Genomic DNA, 24,182 nt, shown 5'->3' with positions numbered 1-24,182 from the left:
CTATGAGATATTATTAACTTTGTTAATATCTACGATAAATGAAAAGTAGTTTTTGTCAATATAATTTTTTAAAAAAGAATAAAACTTTTTTATTTTTTTCATTATTTTATAGTAGGTTATAAAAAGACTTAATTCTTTTAACTCCTTCAATTTTTTGAAAAAATATTCACAAAAAAAAGTTTTACAAGAGATAATTTTTTTTGAGAGCAAAATGTTTTCTAAATATATTGAATAATCGAAAAAACATATCCAGTATTTGTTTTTTTGCATGTATAAAATGTATGTTAGTAAATATAGAGATTTTATTTCAAAAGGGTTTGTGTATAATATTTTGATTAAATATTTTTCTGCTTTATGTAAATTTTTTTGATAGACATAATACATTGCTACATTATACAAAATGGAGGAAATAGGAGAAATGTTAGAAGAGAAAATATCATATGTTAAAAAAATTTTCTTTATAATTATTTCACACTGAGAAAAATCTTTTATTATAAAATAATACACAAACAATTCATTATATATAAAAATGTTTTCCTTATCTAAATCTACCCCTTTACTTAAAATATCTTTTAAATAATTTATAGAATAATTATTTACATTAATTTTATTATTTTGAAACATTTTTATAAGTCTTGATGAATATATAAGGTAAGGCAAGATGTTATATGGATTTAATTTTAAACATTGATAAAAAACTAATTTTTTATCAGATATATTATTAATTAAACATATTTGAAATAAAAATATATATGATAAATAGAATTCTTTTCTTAAATTTATGCTTTTTATAAAAAAAAAATAAGCTTTTTTTAAATTGTTTTTTAAAAAAGAAATTATTCCAAATATATAATAATCTAAAAAATCATTTTTATATGTATAAAAATCTGGATTAAAGTAATAGGTTTTATTTTTGTTTCTAATTTTACTTACTCTTTCATTATATAATAGTAACATTTCTCTAATTTTATTTTTTTTGTTTTTAAAAGTGTCATTCAGATTTACGAGTGACGATATAAATAAAATTATGGCATTTTTATTATCATACTCCTTTTTTATTCTTATAATATATTTACTTATATAATAAGAATTTAAGTAATCATAATTTTTAAAACAATATAAATTAATGCATATAAAATCTATTGAAATTAATTTGTCTATATATATCTTTGTATTGTTTTTTTGTTCTGAAAGCATATTTTTTTCGTCTTTTTCTAATGTATTATATTTTTTATTAACAATTTTATTTTTCATACATATTTTATTGCTTATCAGTTCATCTATTTTTACTTTATTACTATCATCTGCAAAATGTATATCAATTAATTTTAAATTTAGGCCTAATTTTCTCACGGAATTTAAAACATTTTGATTTGCAAAATTAGCTCTTATAAACTTTCCAATTTTATTAAATATTTTGTTACAATGTAAATTAAAAAATATATTCAAAATAGAAAAAAAGAAGTCATCACAATTAAATAATTTATAATTTTTACTTTCGTTTTTAATAATTTTATCAAAAAGATAAATAATTTTTTTTTTAATATTTTTATCATTATTATTATTTATTTTGTCATCTACAGAATATTCACTACAGAAGCATTCTTTATGATCAATATCACTTTTTTTATTAACAACAGATAACAAATTATTAATATTAATATATTTATTATAGGAGGAATCATTTTTTTTCTTTAAGTTACTTTTTGAATTTTTTTCGTTTAATAAAAAGGACTCTTCTTTATTCTTATATAAAAGATTATAGAAGTTTTCTCTTTTATAAAGATTCTCTACATAAAACTTATCTTTATTATAATTAAAAAAAGATGAATTTTTTTCAACATCTATTATTCTTTTCTTATCATCACAAGTGTTGTCATATATTTTACTATTTTTTTTTTTTTCATTTTTATTATTCTTAGTATTAATATTAATGAAATACTCTTTATCTTTTTCTTGAACATTCATATTATTATTAGTAATAAAATAAAGTGGTATTACATCTTCCATTTTAATGAAACTTTTGTGATTGTTTGAAACATTTATATTATTAAAAGTGATTTCATTTTTTGTGTTCAATAATTCATTTATATTATATTTTTTTTTATTATTTATTTTAGATAAATAAAAATATATGTGTTTGTTTAAATCATAATGAATCCTTACATATTTTAATAATATTTCTTCTTCTTGTGATTTCAAACGATAATTCCCTATTAGCTTATCTAAACAAATAAAAATAAATGGAAGAATTTCTATTTCATTCTTTTTACATTCTTTTTCTAATTTATTAAATATTTTTTTATTCTTGTTATTATTCAGTTGATGAACTATTGCTTTTGAATATTCTTTTGTGCTCAACTTTAATTTATTCATTTTATCATAACATAAACCACAAAAATAATATAGAATGCTTCTATTAAATATCTGTAAATTTTTTCCATTTATTTCAAAAATATATTTTAAGCAGTCATAATATTTTTTTAATTTTATTAATGATTTGATAAATATAATGGTTAAATAGAAATCAAAATATATATATTCATTTTTATACAGTTGAATTATTATATCATACTTTTCATTTATATATAAAGAAGAAAATTTATATTTTAAAACGTAAAAATTTTTTAAAACAGACAATTGAAAAATTTCATTTATAACATTAGATTCTTTATTCATGTATAAATGTTTTATATCACAGATTTTTTTTTCTTTTTTTAATTTCTCTTCATTTATGTTATTTTTATTATTTACAATGTTTTCTAAGTATAATGGATCATAATTTGTTTGATTTAAACCTTTTAAAATTTGTATTTTTAATAAGTTGTTTTCTCTTGTTTTTTTTAAGTTCATAAAATTTAAAAAACTATAATTATTTTTATCTTTTAATTTTATTCCTTTTTCTTCTATTACTTCCTTTTTCATATCCTTATTTTCTTCTAAATGTTTTATTTCTTGATTGCTGATTTTCTCAATACAGTTATCATTAATGAAACTTTTAATTATTTTATTTTCTCCTTCACTTTGTTTATTTTCATTTTTTCTATATATAGAACATAAATTAAAATTATGTTTTTTATGGAAACTTAATAATATATCTTTATCACATTTATTTGAAGGTGTCATGTAAATATATTCTGAATCATGATAATTTGTATTAATTCTAGAACATGATAAATTTCTGTCATTTGATTTTTCACAAAATTTTTCACAAATTTTTTCACAAATTTTATTTTTATTGTTATGATAAATTTCCTCAAAAATGTCTAATTTTTGATTAAATAATTTTTTCTTACAATTCTCTATGATAAGACTTTTATTTTCCTTTATGTTTTTCTTAAATGTAAATATTTTATTTTTCTTACAAAGGTTTACAATTTCATTAAAAATAATCATACTATCGTTTTCTCCTTTCTCTCCTGTTATAAATTCATTTATATTTTTTTTTTTTGAGTTTTTAGATGTATGTAAAAATTTTGAAAAAGACATAACACTTTCTTCACTAGATGTATAATTGTATAAAGGATATGAAAAATTAGAAAAATAGGTAAATGAATTTTTTTTTTTTCTTTTTTTTTTTAAATTGATTTTTTCTTTTTTTAACTTTGAATCTTTTTTTTTAATACATATATTGTCATATTTTTCAATTTTTTTATTATTTTTTTTTGGTAATACTTCAACAATGCTATTATTCATAATATTATGGTTCTCATTTATATAATCTTTAGATATATTGCAATCGTATATATTATTTATTCCACTTTTTAAATGTTTATCAAAGCAAATAATTTTATTATAATTTAATTTAGGTATATAAAACTCAAATAACTCATTTTGTAGTTTTGTATAAGCTATATAAGTAGATATTATAATGTTAGAGTCGTCATTTATATGATTTCTAATTTCATTATTTATATTTGAATAGAACTTTTCCTTATAATTTATTGCTATCTCATGATTTCTATTAATTTTCTGCTTTTCATTTTCTTTTGTGTTTATTTCATTAAGTGTTCTTTTATTTTTGTTTATAAGATTTCTTTTTTCATTTATTAAATTAAAAAAGTATATATCTTTTTCAAAATTTTTTATAAAATTTGTAGAACGATGTTTTTTATAATCATTATAAAAAAAATCACAGTAATACAAAAAATGTTTATATATATATGATATGGAAAAACATGATTTTTTGTCGTTTTCAATATTTTCATTTTGAACTAAAACTGTTAAATAAGAGTTTTCAAAATCATTACATTTGAAACTATTAAATTTTAAATTGTCTGTAAAATCATACAAATTATTATTATTATCTGTTTGTTCATTATTAGATTGACACTTTTCATTAAAATTACAGAATAGATTAATGTCTTCTTCTTCACAAACAAAACTTAAATACTCTAATTTTTTTTTATCTATAGCATAATCATTGTATTTTTTTTTTTTTTTTTTAATTTTCTCTTTATTTAAATTCTCATTCATTTTTATGTATATATAATATATACATATACTGTTATTTAAATTATATACATTTATTAAAATATTATAAGACAATATTTTCTATAAAAAGGAAATCATCAAAGAAAAAATTAAAGTAAAAATAAACATGTTCTACTAAAATATTAGTGAATATATATATATATATATATATATATATATATATGTATTAAAATTTTTTAAAAGAGAAATATTTAAAAATAATATAAAAAAAAATTATACGGAATTAAAACATTTTATCAAATGTATTTTTTCTTAATAGAAATTATTTTCATTTATATTTGTAAAAAAAAAAAAAAAAGGATTTTACATTTATTTTTTTATCTTTAATATCCGCGCTTTTTAATTATGATAAATTTATTTCTTATATATTTAAAAGAAATAATATATTTGTAAAATTATTAATAAAATCTTATAATATGTACATATATCATTATTAAAAAAAGAAAAAGAGGATAAAAATATAAGCATATAAACTTTTGTATATATATATTAACACTTGTAAAAAAAAAAAATTGGCATAAAAATAAGATTTAAAAATATAGATATTTATATATATATTTATATATATATAATAAGAATAAACATATTAACATATGTAAATAAATGAAAAAAAATATTTAATATTCTTATATAATTTATAACATATACTATCATAAATGTGCACAAATATATTATAAATAAAGAGAGGAAATTTATTTTTTTAATAATCAGGACATTCTATATTATGATATAGATGTGAAGAAATTCCTCCTAAATTAAAAAAATATATAATCATTTTATAATAATTTATTATTATGATTTTTATTATTTTTTTTTTTTTTTTTTTTATAATATTACCATTATTATATGAAAGTAGATGGGTAATAAAATTCTACATATGAAAAAAAAAAAAAAAAAAAAAAAAAAAAAAAAATTATAACTTCTTTGGATGAATTATCCTGTTGATTTCTTTAATTTTTCTTTTTGATAACTTTCTTTTAGAAGTTTATGTTTAGCCATAAGATTAAGTGAAGACATAATAAATGGATAAAAATTAAAAAACTTGAAAGTGAGTTCTTTGTGCCACAACTTTTTCATTTCTATTTGTTCATTTAAAAGATTTTCTAAATAATTAATTTCTAAGGTTGATTTTTGTAAAATACGATTTAATTCACTTAAATCATTAGGTAAATCCTCTATAGTAGGTAAATTCGAAAAACTAAAATCATCTTCATTGATTTCATCAGTTAATTCAATATTTTCTCCTAAACCTATTAATTTAATATTTGTTCGTTGTCTGATAATCCTATGAATGTTTATGAAATTTTGAATTATATACTCCTTATCTTTAATTACAGTTAAAATATTAAATCTATTATCTTTTTCATTTTTAGAATTACATATTCTTTCTATTTCTTTTTTAATATCACCCCTAACAATATCTATCCAATCCTTATTTAGTTCAGTATCTTCATTTTTAATTAAAACAGGTCCCTTTTGTAAACCATCTAATAAATACACCGATTTATCATATTGAATATATGAAACAAAATGAAAAGCATCGGTATTTTTTTTATCGTCATAAAAATCTTCTTTATCTATATATATAGGAACTTTATAAGAATTATGAATATTACGAAGAAAGTTACAATTTGATAATGTTAACCCTTTCATAGAACTATCGAAATGTTTACTAAAATTTTTCATATTTTTTATTTCTTCATTTAATTCAATATCTTTATTTAAAACAATTGATAATATAGCTTGAGTAGCACAAGCGTTTGGTATAACTTGTTTTGCAAAAAATAAATTTTCAGGTACATTATGTTCAATATATTTATCATTATTATAATCATTTCCAATGTTAAATAAAAATATAATTCCATATATATATGTGTTATTCTTTAATAATTTATTATATTTTGTTTCTATACACATATCGTTATAAAATCTTTGTTCACTCTTTTTTTCATTAATTTTTTCTAATTTTTCTTTTTCATTCTTATATTCTTCTATACTTAAAATATGATTAATATTTATTTCTTCTTTATTAATTATATAGTCATCAAAGTATTCTAAACCATAAACATCTTCTACTGAAATACTTTTAGCTCCCATTTTTTGCAGCATATCATAAAAAATACAGGGATTACTTTCAATTAAACACCATTCACTAATATTTTCATTTTCTTGCGACATTTTTTTATTATTTTTTTTTTTAAAAAAAATAATCTTTAGATAAATCACAAAAATATAAATTGTATACGTAAGTTAAAAATATTCAAGGAAAATACAAAATAAATAATTATTAAAATACATAAAAGAAAAAGTAAAAAAAAAAAAAAAAAAAATACAACAAAATTAACATGAAATTTAGTTTTTAACGAAAAAAAAAAAAAAGAAAAAAAAAAAAAAAAATAGAAAAATCAAGTAGGATAATTAAATAAAAAATATTAACATTTAATATAATATGAATAATAAGGATACAAATGTGTTATAAAATGGGAATTATTATTCATTTATGAAATATTACATTCTTAAATTTTTCATATATTTTTAAGGTTTAAAAAATAAAAAGAACATTTTAACTATAATAATTGATATACATTTACATAAAGTAGACCTTTTTTATATTAATTTTAAATTAATAAAAAAATATTTTATAAATAATGAAGCTATTATAAATTTAAGTACAAACCTCAAGGAAATTAATACATGCAACAAATTAGAAGAAAAAAAAGAAAATATAAAATATGTATTTTGATATAAAAAAAAGTAAAATATGAAATGAAACATATATAAAAAAAAAAAAAAAAAGCATATGGAGGTTATTAAATATTTACGGTAAACTATATATAATTATAATGTTAAAAAAAAAAAAATTATTTCTTTTATTAATTTTATTTCTTTTATTTATTTTATTTTAGTGTCTAATCTAATCATAAAATAATTATTTTATTATGTATTACAGATAAAAACTAAAAATTTAATTGAATTGTAATATATATATATATATATATATATATATATATATATATATATATATATATTTTTTTTTTACCTATGTGGTTAATGAAAATAGAATTTGTATTTTTAAAAAAATTTTATGTATAATTCTTTTTTTTATATTATTATGTGAAATACTATATTATTTTAGTATAAAAATTTTTATTTAAAATAAGCTATAATAATACAAATATGTATATAGGAAAAATTACACTTTTTTTTTTTAATAAAAATTTCATAGATATAAAAATATATATATGTAAATTAATTGTAGAATTTTTCTTTAGAAAATAAATATGACCAATAGTTTTTACAAAAACTTTCAATTTTTACTGGGAAAATTTTAGCATATTAACAGTTTTTTTTAATAAATAAAAATTTATGTTTTTCTTAACAGTTAATAAATTCATATAGATTATAACTAATTAAAGACACAACTAAATGTTTAATATACCAAAAAAAAAAAAAAAAAAATAACATAAAATAATGAATATTAAAAGAATTTTAAAGAGATTTTTTAAGCCTATTTAAAAGAAAATTAAAGTGTTTATATATATATAAAATTGCTTTAAATATCTAAATACTATTTTGTAAAAATGAATTTTTATATATATTTAAGTTGAATTATAAATAATTCTTATTTTTCTCCACATTTTAAGTTATTTTGTCTTTTGTAGTTAATATTCTTAAAAAAATTATCATCCCTAAAAATTCATCTTACTTTATTATACTTATGTATACAATAAAGTTATCTACATTATATTTCATTTAAAAAAAAAAAAAAAATAGAGGTAAGTAAATTTATCTTATGTATTTTTTTTTTATTCATTTATACTTATACGCTTTAAATTTTTATAATTTTATTATTTTTGTGATAACTTTTGAAGAAATGAAATTTTTTCTGTACACCTTATATTTATTTATTAGCTATAATGTATAATAAATATTACATACATCAAAATTTCCCTTTAAAACTTCTTTCCATATATACTTAATTTTTATTTATATTTTCTTTTATATAGTTCTTATAAAACACAAAATTTTGTGTGTTTCGTTATATACGTTTTTGACATTACGTAAATATTTCACCTTAATTACTTTTATTAAAAATAATTAATAATTCGTAATATTTCAATTTAAATAAAATCGAAGTAAACAAAATCGAAATGAAAAAAAAGTGTTGTATATAATCATACATGTTGCTATAAAGAATTTAATATTACATTTCATAATAGTATTTATAAAATAACAAAAAAAAAAAAAAAAAGAAATGAAAAGAAAATTTATTCAAAATAGTAATTTATTCTGTTGAAAAAACATTAGGCAACTGAAATTAATATTTATTCTTTCTTTTTTCCTTAAATTAATTGTTAATTCATTTATTTATTATTTACTAAGATTATAATTATTTTTTTTTTTTTTTTCCCAACAATTTTGTTAGCTACTTAAAATACGTTTGTAATTTCTCAAATAGCATAATAAAAAAAATAATGTTACAAAATAAAATATGTATATAATTAACTTCAAGAAAAAAGAAAGAAAATTAGCACATTCTGTTTATTAGTATTTTAATTATTAACATTTTATATGAACAAGGAATTAAAAAAAAAAAAAAATAATGTATCTACTTTTTTTTTTTCATTTCAGGATACATTAATACCTTAAATGAAATATTTAATAGTTAATAAAAATAAAATTTCTTATTTTATACTAAAATTATATATGTTTTTAATAAAGTTGAACTTTATATAACCTTTTTTTTTGTTTCATTTATACCTACAAATTATACATATATAAGGAAATAACTAATGTGTAAATGAGAATAAATTATATAGCTATATTGTTCATAAAGGCAAAATGCAAGATATATAAAAAAAAAAAATATAACATATTTTGGATAAAATTAAATTTTTTATATAAATATTTTTTAATACTTATTAAAAAATTATAAGATTAAACACAATTGTTTATAACAATTTATATTTATTTGCATCAAGAAAAATCAGTTAATTTTAGTACATTTTAAAATAAACTTTTTGTATATTTCTAATTGAACACATATTTTACTTTTTTATATTTTTCATTTTTGGTTCATTTATAACAGAAATTATGAAAAGACAAAAACTAAGTCAAAAGACAGATGAATTATCATCAATTTATTAAATACATAGGAATGTAAAACATATTAATAAGAAAAATTATAAAATTTAAAAGACTTATTTTTTTTCCTTTTTACTCTATATAAATGCATAAATGTGTAACCAATGAATGTTATATCTACTTTTTTTTTTATCATTATACATAAATATATATATATATATATTTATATAAATATTTTTTTAAATTTTTAGTTAAATTCATATTACAATATTGATTGTAAGAAAAATCCTCAAGAGTGATTATCATCCATAATTTTAAAATTATGATTATTTATTATCCCATTAAAATTCATAACTCTCAATATATTATTTAAATAATTTGAGAGATATAATAAGAAAAAAAAAAAAAAAAAATTCATTAAATAAAAAAAAAAAAAGTTTACAAATAAAGGAAATAAAAATAAAAGATTATAGGTATATTTAACGCAATCTTTTTTAATTTTTTGAAATTAAATGAAAATATTGTAAAAAATTTATGTTTTTACAAAAACATTATTATCAAAAAAAAAAAAAAAAAAATAAAGATAAAAATAAAAATAAATTCTGCTTAACAGCGTCAAACAATAACATTAATCCTTAATATGAGAAAAAAAAATGATATTAGGAAATTTTGTGAAAAATCATTTACATAGTTTAAAATAAAAATGTTCTGTAAAAATAAAAAGAAAATTTTTTGTGCTTATATATATGTATATTTTTTTTATAAATAAAATATAAGGAAATTAAAATGTCTGAGTATAAAATTAGAAGTGCTTATTTTTCTAATAAAAATAAAGTTATTTTGTTAATATGTGTAATTTTTTTCTCTTTTTCTACTCACGTATTTAAGAATTTGCTTCCGTTTTTATTTATGCTAACAGATACACAAAATGAAAGTAAAATAATTAATTCAGTTGTTAAAACAAACAATTTGTATAGTGGTGATAGCCTTGATGATTATAAAGAAAAATATCCTAATGAATTAAAAAAAAATGGAAAATTATCTTACAAAAACTTTTTTTTAAAAAATAAAATGGAATTATTACATAGTAATTATATTGATAAAATTGAAAATAATAATTTTAGTGAAGAACAAAGTGATATCAATAGTAAATCCATATACTTATATAGTAATATTTTATCTTTAATATATTTTAGTTCACTAATGACATATTTCCTTATTTTATTTTTTGATTTAAGTAAAAAAAATTATATATTAAACATTTTTTATATTGTCAATTTGATTTCTCACTGTTTTATTTTTATAATTTTAAGCAACATACAAACATATAATTCACATTTAAATAGTAAATTATATATAGATAAAAATGGAGTTAATCTTTTTAATTCACAAAAGTCTACGATGCAGAAAATTCACCCCAATATAAAAAAAGACATTAATCTCATTTTTAAAAATAATTTAAAAAATAAACTAAATTTCAAAAATTTATACATCACAAATAACTTTGAAAATCTTTTCTTTCCAGATAAATATTTTTTATTTATAATGCAGCTTGACGATATTTTATTTCATCAAAATAAATCAAAACATTTAAGGGAATTTAATAAAGAGAGTAGTGAAAATAAAAATAAATCTATAGAAAATACTTATAAAAAAAATTATGAATTTGTAAATCAAAAGTATAACATAAATGGATATTCATTTTTTGAAAGTGATAAAATATATTACAAAAAATATTTGAAATTTTTATATTTTTTTATAATAGTAAGTTCTATATGTAGTGGATATTTAAATATTTACCAAAAAAAAATTTTATATTGTGTGTTCTATATAAACATTGGTGTAATAACATCATTTTTGATTTTAATGAATAGCATTTTTAAATTGTTAGCTCATTCCTTAAATTATCTTTTATCAAATACGACAAATGGAAAGATTAGTGATTACATAATTTTATTTTTGTTTATAGATATATTTGGTTTAATAATTGTTTTAATTTTCACATATAAATGGTCTAATCAAAAAATTTTATGGATTAATTTGCATAAAATATTTTATAATTATCAATACATTTGCTTTTATTGTAATAATACATATTATATATATACAGTAGATAAAAACATAGACAATATTTTAGTGAATATAGATTTATGTGCAGATAAAAATATTGATATAAGTTTTTGTGCTTACACAAACTTAGAAAAATCAGTTTTTTATGAATACTTTATTTTAAATAAATTCAGAAATAACAAATTGAGAATTATTGAAATAAAAGATAAAAATTTAAAAATAAATACTACTTATAAAAGTAAAAACAATATGAATGAAAACAAAATGGAAAAAGAAAATAAAGGAATACAAAAAGGTAAAATTGATTCCTATAAAAGAAAACAAAATCATAGCCTTACTATGAAGCCATATATTATTTGCATAGATGCAGTAACCAATTTAATTACTCAAAATCAGAATCTTTATAATAAATTAGATAAAGATGATAATAACAACAATATAACAGAATTAAATATTAATAATAATATAAATAGTGAAATATTAGATAATTATAAAATAAGTAACGAAGACATGTGTTATGATAATAATTATGTAAACGATCAAATTAGAATACAGGATAGTTTAAATAAGCATTCATTAAATGGACAAAATGATCTATCTTCTTTTCCTGAAAATGAAGCTATTAATTCAAAATGTATAAATTATGGTAAAAGAAGTTTATTAAGTGATTCGGTAAATTTTTTAAGTATAAGTGATATAAAGAAGAAAGATGATAATAATAATTTTTACAATACAGGAGATTATTTTAATGAGATGGAAAATAAGTCTGTACTAAATAATATTGCGGAAATGAAAGAAGAGAAAAACATTAAAGAAAAAGAAGAAAAGGTTGTAAAAAGCGAAGAAATTTTAAAGGAACCTAAAAACAATATAGAAACAAAAAATCCAAATTTTAACACTAACTCAAAATTCATCGTTAAAAATGATTCAGATTATTCCAATAAAAGTGAGGATTATAGTTCAAAAATAATTAATACAAATGAAAATATAAACTATAAAAATGAAGATAAAAAAAAAAAAAAAAATATTTTTTTAATTCCCAATTATGAAGAGACAGATAAATATTTAGATTATGACGAAGTGGATTCCCCTTCTGATAATAATGGATTTTCATTATTTTATAATAAAGACAAAGAAAAAAACAATATTAAGAATGGCTTTAACATCTTTCAAAAAATTAAAACATTCTTGTCATCATTTACTTTTTTTTTCTTTTTTTTTATATTTATTTATGCCTTTTTATTATCAATAATTCATATATTTATCAACTATTTTTTTTATATATATTTGTTTGTATATAATATAAATATTTATATATCAAATGTTTACACAATTATTATGGCTTGTGTATCATTGATTGCTATACCTTTTTCTGGATACATTATAGATAACATAGGATCCTTTCTATCTCTTCTTTTATGTTCATCTTTTTTTATTTTAATAGCTATATCAGGATCTATATATTGCTATAAATTTAATTTAAGTAAAATCAATATCCATAAATTGTTATCTATAAGATATATGTATTTATAATTATATGTTTTTTTTTCTTTTTTTTTTTTCATCATATTTTAAACTTCAACACTTTTATGTAATATTTTTTTTTTTTTTTTATATCAATATACTTATTATTTATATTTATTCATTATCATATAATGTTTTAATATAATAACATATATCTTTTTTTTATATTTTCAGATTCCGAAGTATTAGCTTTCTTGTTCTTTAATTTAATAGGTATAAAAATATTTAAAAAAATATAATGAGTAATATTTTTAATACATGAAAACCTTTTTGTAGGATACATTAAAGATATAAACATATTAGAAATTTTATTTTTTTTTTTATAAATATCATAATAAATAACTTTATAATTCCTTAATTTTTACAGGTATAAGTCAATCTATTATTCCCACAGTTATTATTTCCCAAATACCTACTCATTTATGGTTTGCAATAAAAAAAGAGAAATTTCTTTTTGTTCATTACATAAAAATATATAACAATTCATATATATATTATCTAATCTATATTTTTAAGATGTATTAAAATGATCGAATATAATTTTTAATCGTATTTGTTTCTCTTTATTTTTATTTTAAAGCGTAAAAAATAATGAAAGTATTACTTCTGCTTTCGCTATATTTGAATTGGTGTCAATGATTATTATAAGCCTCAATAATTATATATTTGGTTCTTTTTTGATTAAAAAAGGTTATCTAAAATTTTTACAAAAAAAATAAATTTTAAAAGTTAATATATGAAAATTTAATCATATATTTCCTTTTTTTTTTTAACAGAGTACTTAAAAGGCCTATATATACTATTTGTTTTTATTATTCTTGTGATTATCCTCATTTTATTGTTAATAGTTACATTTTATATTAAAAAAAAAAAACGAAAATTTTGTATACAAAAGCATACAAATATTTTTGACTTGACGCAGCCATTAATTTAAAATACATGATACTTTTCATTCTTATTTATTTTTGTTATATTTTTTTTTTCTATTATTATTGAAAATTGTTAATCTTTTGTTTTTTTTTTTTTTTTTTTTTTATCCGATAAAAAATTCAAAAATATTTTTTTTATAACGTAAAGTAAGGCTACGATTTGTTTTCTTTTTTAATTAGAATTTCAATCAAAGTTTTTAATAAGTAAACGATCTTTGATGCTATTACATACATGCATCATTTATACCGTTTATCCTTTTTTTTAATATAAAAGAATATGTAGTTACCTTAAAAAAAAAAAAAAAAATTGTATATGTTCAATAATTTTTCAAATTAAAAAAATTAGGAACACTATTTTATAGTAGATAATCACATTACTTCTTATCATATTATTTCATTTCATTTTTTTTTTTTTTTTTTTTTATTGATATAGACATAATTTATTATATACTTAAAGGAAAGGATACGAACAATTAAAATACATTATTTAACAATTGAAATAAAAATCTTTGTTAAAGTTTTTAAAAAATAAAATGGAAATAATTATTTAAAAATAAAAGTAAATAAATGGTTTAAATATTAATTATGTATCTCATAATGCAAATTCTAATAGCGATTTTTTTTTTTCATCATTTGAAATTCAAAAAAATTAACTGTAAATAAAAAAGAAAGCATAATAGTATTATCATTTTAGCCTTATGCATTTTATATGCATATATTTTATTTTAATTTTGCATTTAATTATTTAATCAATCAACTATTATTAGTAAACATATAAAAGAACAAATTTATTAAAAAGTTAATTTCTTATACAATTAAAATTTATAAATAATGATTGTAATCAAAATTGTCTTTAATATATTCTTTTTTATGTTCCATTTATATATATGCTGAATAATAAATTTAATTAACAGTTGTAATGTGTTCATGTGTTTTTTGAAAGCCTTCAATTTAGCTTGTTGTTTTAATTTTCTATCATACTAAAAATTTTTGATTTAATCAACGTTTTTTAATGAAAATAAATCCCTTGTGAAGATATTATGAACATGTCAGGAATAAATTTTGTTCTAAAACAATTCTTTTTAAATATAATTATGTAAAACAAAAGTTAATTCTGATATTGCACATTGTAATATAATGCACATTACAACAATTTTCCAAGAGAAAAAAATAAGAATAAATTCCATAAAAAAGAATTCCGTTATAATTTTAATTTTTTCTTGAGTTAGCATGATGAAAGAGTATTAATAAAGCAAATAAAAATACATAAAAAAGTTAAAATAAAAAGTGTAAATTGGCTACATAATTAAAAATAATGTTAAAAAAAAATAGCTTATTTTTAATAACTTTTAAAAGCTTATAAAAAAATAGGAACTCTCAAAAAAAAAAAAAAAAAAAAAAAAAAAAAAAAAAAATTATTTTCATGAAAACTTTTATTTAATAAAAGAATTTTTTTTTTTTTTTTTTAAACTTAATTTTTTTTTACCTTTTACTTTGAATAGAACTATTCTGTTTTATAATTTTATTTTTTTTTTTTACACACACTTTTACCAAGAATATTTCGGTAATAACAAAAAGAAATTTTGAATTTTTTTTTTTTAAAATGTCATACAACAAGACTTATGGAGGGCAATTTATGGGACTTAGCTCCACTGCAAGTAACAAAATTTCGTTTAGATACTAAAATTTTATAAATTACATGTATGTGGATATATTAATATTTATGTAATTACCTATATTTTTGTAAAAATTGGAAATAAATAAATTTTATAAATTTCATTATTCTATTACTTATGAATATTAATAATAATATTAATTCAAAAATAATTTTAAGACATTACAACTTTTATGTATGATTATTTGTAATATAATATCTTTAATCTTTATTATTTTAATTAAATATTTTATTGAACAATATTTTTTATAAATAATAAGATATTTGAAATGTTTTATAAACATAGGTAAAATTAAAGAATAACATTTTACATATGAATTCATGATTTTTTTTTTTTTTTTTTTATAGATACAAATAACCAACAGAAAATAAATGAAAAAAAAGCAGAAAAAAAAATAGAAAAAAAAGAACAGAAAAATGCTGAAAAAGTAATTTTTGCATTATCGGATTTAAGGTGATTAAGAAAATTTTTAATTTTAAAAATTTCATTAATATTCCAATTATCCTTTTTCTGTTTTCTTAGAGGAATAAATATATCGGAATTACAAAATGGAGAAATATTTTTTTTTTGTACAATTATATTTGATAACAATGATGTAAAATTGGTATGAAGAATATTTCTTGCTTATTTTAAATTAATCAAAAATGAAAAAAAAAAGAAAATTTTATCGAACTTTTTGAATTTTATTTTAATTTTTATTTTTTTGCAGTCTATGGAAAAGTCAAACCATAATTCTTCTTTGATTCTAGGAGAATATTTACACTCATCCTATTCACTTACTTTTAGCGAAGAAGTAAAGATATTTATATTATATAGACATAAAACGTATCTTTAATTTTTTAAACACCTTATTATATTTTTTTTCTTTTTTTTTTGTTCTTTTTATCATTAAGCACAACATTATAATAAAAATATATATTACAAACTTTTTATTTCTAACTTTAATAGATTGTTTTAAATATACCACAAGATTCTAACTTTGCAAGGTGCTATGTGTCATGTATTACCGTTACAGAATCTGATGGAAAAAGAAATATCAAACTTGAAGGAATAGGATATACAGATCCATTTCCAATAAAGGAATGCAAAGTAGCATAACAATGATGATTTCATTGTTTTTCTATTTATTTATTTATTTATTTTTATTAAACGTTAATAACAAGAAAATATCAACTATAAAAAAATTTTTATATTTTTTTAATTTTCCTAACTAGGTATATGGTTATGCAAACTGCAAGCTAAACACAGCAGTTGGAGCACCAGAAACACAAGGTAAATAAATGTTTTTTTCTTTTTTTAATTACATATATTACATATTTTATTTCAAAAAAAAAAAAAAAAAAATAATAAATGGGAGATGATTCATATGTATATACATGTTTTATTTATTTTAAACTTAGGAATTTTAAAAATGTGTGTAAAATGCGTTGAAAATACCCATCCCTCTATAGTTAAGCCATCAAAACCATATAATGCTATTGAGGAAATAAAACAAAGATATGAAAATTAAAAGAAATTTAAAAACCTTTGAGACTAGTTTTTACTTTTATAATTGCATACTTGTTTACATTTATTATAAGAATGATTAATATATAATTCTTACATTTATTTAAAAAAAAAAAAATTTATAATAGAAAACATACAATTAAATGTTTTTTTATACTTTTATTTTTTTTTTTTTTTTATTAAATACTAAATTTATTTATATTTTTCTAATTGCCATTTTTTTTATTATTCTTTTAATATATAAAACTGAACAATTATTTTTTTCTCTAAAAAGCTTTATATTTATTTTAATTTACGCAATATTATTAAACTATTTGTGGATAAAATGCATAAAACATTTCTTATTTTTAACATAAGAAATTTTTATTCTCAGTGTATATTTAACTTAAACTATTTTTCAATAATACATAAACATTTTTCTATTCATACAATTGTAAAATGATAAATGGAAAACTTTTTAAAGCATGGATGTTTAAATTTATTTTAGAATATTATATTACATTAATTTTTATTTTTGTGAAATTTTATTTTTATTATAGAAAAAAAAATATATATATATAATACCTCCCGTGTTAATCGTTCTTAAAGTTATTTCTTATTTTTTACTGAATAACAATAAAGAAAAAGAGAAATATAACACTTTCAATAATATCAATATCAATATTAAATTTCTTTTTTTCTACATGTTGTTAGATCATTTTTATTTTCTTTAATAAGAAAAAATATATTTTACCTTATATTACTTTCGTTAGAGCTAATTTGATAGCTGTGAGATTTCTCCCAAATAATAAATTAAAAATATAGTTTATATTTTTAATATTTTTTTTTTTTTAAATATAGCTTTAATAATAAAAAATAATTTAATATTATAAATACAAAAAAGGGAAAAACTTTAAAATTATGTTAAGGTAAAAAAAAATAAATAAATAATAAATATCGCTTCTTTTGAAAAAATGATTATAGAGCATGTATTAGCAAAAAAAAAATTTTTTATAAATTTAAAATGCTATGTTATAAAATTTTTTAAATTAGCTTCATTAGCCGTAGAAGTAAAAAATATGGTAACGAATATTAAGCAAGGCATTTATTTTTTATTTTTTTATTTTTATTAAAAAAAAGTTAATTTTTAGAAAAAAAAAAAAAAAAAGTTTCTTTTTACCGTTTTTTATAAATATATTTTTTTAATTTTTCTGAATTATTATAAATTAGCTTTATATTTTTGATAATTTATTTTTTTTATCTTTTATATTTTCTTCATTTAATATATAAAAAATTAAAATTTACTATAATAGAAACTCCAATTTATACAGAGAGTAAGAATTATAATGATTCCATTTCATTTAATGCATGCATAATAAAAAATTAATTTATTCTAATTTTGTACAATTTTTGTGTTGTTAAAAATTTTTAATTTTAATTTTTTCAATTTTTTTTAAATACTTAAAATTTTTTTATTTTAATACGTAATTCATTTTATAATAAACTTTAATGATTAATTTATTGTAATGTATTATTTTATAGATTTCTACTTTTATTTGTATACTTTAATTAATTTTTCATATTTTATTTTTATTTGTATATTTTATCTATTTAAAAACAGATTAAATATCAATATTCCACATAAAAAAATGAAATAAGGCAATTATAGTGAAATTCATATAATTGTAGAAAATTTTGAAATTTAACCTTATTTGTTAATATAAAAAATTAATATAGACATTTTTAATTATTAAAGAATCGAGTTTTTTAGTTATAAAATTTTGAATTGTTTAAATATATAGCTAATTAAATATCTGAATTTACTTCCTTTTTATTATATATTTTAATTTATTATTTACAAGTAAATAAATACAATAATTTTTCATTCCATATATTTTATTTTAATTTTTTATATTTCTTTTTTTATACAAAAAATAGATTTTATGTATATAAATACATGTATATTGTTCATTAATTTGTAACCAAGTTATTAAGAACAAAAATTACAATATCAAAAAATATTAGAGTATATTATTGAGAAATCTCTAATGATTGTGATTAATAATATAACGAACGCTAGCATTTGGTTTTATTAAATAAATAGAAAAATGATATTATAAATAATCCATTTTTTTTTTTTTTTTTGTATTTTTTTTTGCTAGGTTTTGTTTTTATTATAACCCATAAAAGATATAAAAATATATTTATATGTTCATATTATTATCTCTTTCACATAGTTAAATATTTCCATTTCTTATTTTTTTTTTATAATTTTTGAGTATTTTATTTTATATTAATTTTTGAACATATGATATATTTAACTAATTATTCAATTATTTAATTATTTATTTTATTTTATTTATTTATTCATTTAATAAAAATGATAATTGGAATTTTGCGTAACTATATTTTTGTCATATTGTTTATTGTTCTTAAAATTGATTCTAAAGCATCTGCAGATAATAATCAGGTGATTATAAATTAAAAAATAAATTTTAATAAAACAAGATACTATATATATAACACTCTAATATTTTCTATATACATATATATATTTATATTTTCATTCCTTTTTCAAATTTATTAAATTTTTATTTTTATTTAGCAAAGTAATTATTATAACAGAACAATAAACATTTTAAATAATGGGAAAAATATAGCTAAGAGATATGGTCATAACAAATTAAAGCCTCTACATATTTTGAGTGCATTATCAAAAAGCGATTATGGTAAAAATGAAAAAAAAAAAAAAAAAAAAAACATTTAATATTATTACATAAAATAAGAAATATTTATTAATATATACATATATATATTAATATATTCTTCTGTTTCTTTATATTTATTTATCTTTTTTTTTTTTTTTTTTTTTTTTTCATTTTATAATAATAGGAACAAATTTATTTAGGGAAAATAATGTTAATGCGAGTAGCTTGAAGGAATATGTAGATAATGCTTTAGAACAAACTAGAGCTGGAGCGGTATATATTCATATTTATTATTATTATGAAATTTATAATATTTAATTAAAGAAAAAGCATTATTAATAAAGATATTCAAATGTTTTATATATATATTTGTAGTTTTGTTTTTATTTAGTTCATTAACAATATATATATATTTATTTATTTTATTTTATTTTATTTTTTTGACATATTTATATGCTTATAAACATTTTTTTTTTTAATGTTTTATTTATTTGATTTTTTAGCCTTTAGATAACAAAACGAAAGTTGTTAACTCAGATGAAACAAATGAATTATTAGCATTAGCTGAAAGTCTAGCTAATAAATATGGAAGTCAAAAAGTAGATGTAGAACATTTGCTGAGTAGTTTAACAAATGATGAGTTAGTTAATGAAATATTTAGTGAAATATTTTTAACAGAGGAAACAATTAAGAATATTCTTAGAAATAAATATGAAGTAACTAAAAAAGATAAAGAATTAAAAGGTGCAAAGTTTTTTATTGAACAATTTGGTACTAATTTAAATGAAAAGGTAAGAAATGGTAAAATTCATTCTATTTATGGAAGAGATGAGGAAATAAGAGCAGTTATTGAATCTTTATTGAGATATAATAAAAATAGTCCAGTTTTAGTTGGACATCCAGGTACTGGTAAAACAACCATTGTAGAAGGCCTTGCTTATAGAATTGAAAAAGATGATGTACCTAAAGAATTACAAGGTTATACTGTTATAAGTTTGAATTTTCGTAAATTTACATCTGGAACTTCTTATAGAGGAGAATTTGAAACAAGAATGAAAAACATTATAAAGGAATTGAAAAATAAAAAAAATAAAATAATTTTATTTGTTGATGAAATACATTTACTACTAGGAGCAGGAAAGGCTGATGGAGGTGCAGATGCAGCTAATTTATTAAAGCCAGTATTATCAAAAGGAGAAATTAAATTAATAGGTGCAACGACAATTACAGAATATAGAAAATTTATTGAAAGTTGCTCAGCGTTTGAAAGAAGATTTGAGAAAGTTTTAGTTCAACCTCCATCAGTAGAAACTACTATTAAAATTCTAAGATCTTTAAAAAGTAAGTATGAAGATTTTTACGGGGTACGTATAACAAATAAAGCTATTGTTGCAGCCGTGAAGGTATCAGATAGATTTATTAAAGATAGATATTTACCTGATAAGGCTATTGACTTATTAAATAAGGCATGCTCATTTTTGCAAGTTCAATTATCAGGAAAGCCAAGAATAATTGATATTACAGAAAGAGAAATTGAAAGATTATCTTATGAAATAAGTACATTAGAAATGGATATTGATAAATTATCTAGAAAAAAATATAATAGTCTAATTAAAGAATTTGAAGAGAAAAAACAAGAATTAAAAAGTTATTATGAAGAATACATAATAACAGGGGAAAGATTAAGGAAAAAAAGAGAAATAGAAAAAAAACTAAGTGAATTGAAGGAACTTACACAAAATTATTTATATTCAAATAAAGAACCTCCATTAGAACTTAAAAAAAGTTTAGAAGAGGTACAAAATGAATATATGCAAATATACAAAGAAACATTAGCTTATATTGAAGATAAAACTCACAATGCTATGAATGTAGACTCTGTATATCAAGAGCATGTTTCATATATTTATTTAAGAGACTCTGGTATGCCACTTGGCTCCTTATCCTTTGAATCATCAAAAGGTGTTTTAAAATTATATAACAGTTTATCAAAATCAATTATTGGAAATGAAGATGTAATTAAATCATTAAGTGATGCGGTTGTAAAAGCTGCAACTGGAATGAAAGATCCAGAAAAACCAATTGGAACCTTTTTATTTTTGGGTCCTACTGGTGTAGGAAAAACGGAGCTTGCCAAGACATTAGCTGTTGAATTATTTGATTCCCGTGATAATTTAATTCGTGTTAACATGTCAGAATTTACAGAAGCACATTCAGTTTCTAAAATTACTGGTAGTCCACCAGGATATGTAGGTTTCAGTGACTCTGGTCAGTTGACAGAAGCTGTAAGAGAAAAACCTCATTCCGTTATTCTTTTTGATGAATTAGAAAAAGCACATCCAGATGTATTTAAAGTTCTTTTACAAATATTAGGAGATGGTTATATTAATGACAACCACAGAAGAAATATTGATTTTTCAAATACCATCATTATAATGACTTCCAATTTAGGTGCTGAACTGTTCAAGAAAAAATTATTTTTTGATGCTGATAAGTCAGATACTCCAGAGTACAAAAAAGTATTTGATGATGTTAGAACATCACTTATTAAAAAATGTAAGAAATTTTTTAAGCCAGAATTTGTTAACAGAATAGATAAAATTAGTGTATTTGAGCCATTAAGTAAGAAAAATTTACGTAAAATAGTTAAATTAAGATTTGAAAAATTAGAAAAACGGTTAGAACAAAAAAATATCCATATATCTGTATCTGAGAAGGCAATTGATTATATAATAGATCAATCTTATGATCCTGAATTAGGAGCAAGACCAACCTTAATATTTATCGAAAGTGTAATAATGACAAAATTTGCTGTTATGTATGTAAAAAAAGAATTAGTAGACGACATGAATATATACGTTGATTATAATGATGAAGCTAAAAATTTAGTTATAAATCTATCTATGGATTAGTTGTTACTTTTTTTTTTTTTTACGAGTTTCAAGAAATATAAGCCTATAAAAGACATAAAATATAAAATAACATTGTACATAATACGAAAAAAATATATTTTAAAATAAAATGAATTAGAAATTGTTTCATTAAGTTCCTTAAATATGATGAGCTTAAAAAATAAAAACAAAATAAAATGTGAAATAGCATATTTAACCTAAGTATTTAAAATTTATTTAACTTTTTATTTGATAAAACTATATAAAAATTGCAATATATAAAATTTGTAATTTAAAAAGTTTTAATTTTTATTTCAATTTAATATATATATATATATACTTTAAATATATTTACACATACATTTTTATGCATTTTAATTTGAAATTGCATAAAATTTTTATTTTTACTTTATTTTTTTATTTTTAATTACTAAATTTTTATAATTAATACTTATATTTATATTCCTTTTTAAATAAATTTATATATATTGTTATATATTTACAGGAGAAATTTTGTTTTTCAATTTTTTATTTTGTCCAACTTTTTATATGTAAATTTTTTGCACCTTAATTTTTTTAAAATAATTTTTTAAAAGTTAAACTATTATTAAAGAACACTTTTTTCTTATTCTTTGTTTACCTATGAAATCATAGATTTAAAATTATTATTAAATTATTTTTGATCAATAATATTATTTTCTTATTAGATATCATTTTAATTTTTTTTTTTTCAATAGATGTATAAAACAAAAGTAGTAAAAGGTAATTATTTTATTCTGTTCTTTTTCTCTTATCCAAAAATTAATGTTAAATTAATAATAAAAAAAAATTAACGACATATTTAAAAATATTTTGATTCCAACAATTTTCGGCATAATGTAATACAATATTTTTCTTTTTTATTTTTGCATTAGAAAATGTGAAAATTAATATTTGCTACTATAGTTCTTTATATTAATTAGAATAACAATTAAAAATAATAAAGGATATTATAATATTATTAATAAATTAACATTTAAAATAATGATATATTTAATCTATCATTTACATAAGCAAAGAAAAGAATAAATATAATTTGCAATATGTAAGTTAAAATTTATATTTTAAAATAACAGGGAAATTTAGTTGCTAATATCATTTGTTTATATATATATACATACAATTTAGATATTCCAAAAAGGAATATAACAAAAAAACATTAAATGCGATAATTGTTGATTTTAATTGCTTAATATGTTCACTATTTTATGCTATTTTAAAACTCATTGCAAACTTTAAAAATAAATTGAAAAAAACAGTAAAAAAAGCATTTAATTAAAT

At 17.6% G+C, this 24,182-nt stretch overlaps 5 protein-coding genes across 5 annotated transcripts; 3 read left to right on the top strand and 2 right to left on the bottom strand.

The window, feature by feature from the left end:
• Positions 1–4,476, bottom strand: PGAL8A_00343800 (conserved Plasmodium protein, unknown function; the record flags this gene model as incomplete). Its single annotated transcript, XM_028672476.1, has 1 exon — positions 1–4,476. The coding sequence occupies one exon, from the start codon at positions 4,474–4,476 to the stop codon at positions 1–3; it is 4,476 nt and encodes a 1,491-aa protein (XP_028529025.1).
• Positions 4,477–5,427: 951 nt separating this feature from the next.
• PGAL8A_00343700 (deubiquinating/deneddylating enzyme, putative) lies at positions 5,428–6,672 on the bottom strand (the record flags this gene model as incomplete). The annotated part of the gene is made up of 1 exon (XM_028672475.1): positions 5,428–6,672. One exon carries the CDS (start codon positions 6,670–6,672, stop codon positions 5,428–5,430), a length of 1,245 nt encoding a protein of 414 aa, XP_028529024.1.
• A 3,693-nt stretch (positions 6,673–10,365) lies between these two features.
• Positions 10,366–14,107, top strand: PGAL8A_00343600 (conserved Plasmodium protein, unknown function; the record flags this gene model as incomplete). The annotated part of the gene is made up of 5 exons (XM_028672474.1): positions 10,366–13,132; positions 13,348–13,386; positions 13,541–13,598; positions 13,754–13,863; positions 13,950–14,107. The coding sequence occupies 5 exons, from the start codon at positions 10,366–10,368 to the stop codon at positions 14,105–14,107; spliced, it is 3,132 nt and encodes a 1,043-aa protein (XP_028529023.1).
• A 1,598-nt stretch (positions 14,108–15,705) lies between these two features.
• Positions 15,706–17,288, top strand: PGAL8A_00343500 (conserved Plasmodium protein, unknown function; the record flags this gene model as incomplete). The annotated part of the gene is made up of 7 exons (XM_028672473.1): positions 15,706–15,760; positions 16,126–16,231; positions 16,301–16,382; positions 16,488–16,571; positions 16,727–16,867; positions 16,993–17,050; positions 17,179–17,288. 7 exons carry the CDS (start codon positions 15,706–15,708, stop codon positions 17,286–17,288), a joined length of 636 nt encoding a protein of 211 aa, XP_028529022.1.
• A 2,355-nt stretch (positions 17,289–19,643) lies between these two features.
• Positions 19,644–22,883, top strand: HSP101 (heat shock protein 101, putative; the record flags this gene model as incomplete). Its single annotated transcript, XM_028672472.1, has 4 exons — positions 19,644–19,733; positions 19,869–19,992; positions 20,156–20,244; positions 20,475–22,883. The coding sequence occupies 4 exons, from the start codon at positions 19,644–19,646 to the stop codon at positions 22,881–22,883; spliced, it is 2,712 nt and encodes a 903-aa protein (XP_028529021.1).
• Positions 22,884–24,182: the final 1,299 nt, after the last annotated feature.

The sequence above is a fragment of the Plasmodium gallinaceum genome (assembly GCF_900005855.1).
Source record: "Plasmodium gallinaceum strain 8A genome assembly, contig: PGAL8A_v1_98, whole genome shotgun sequence".
Lineage (NCBI taxonomy): Eukaryota > Apicomplexa > Aconoidasida > Haemosporida > Plasmodiidae > Plasmodium > Plasmodium gallinaceum.
This window is presented reverse-complemented; position numbering and strand designations above follow the sequence as displayed.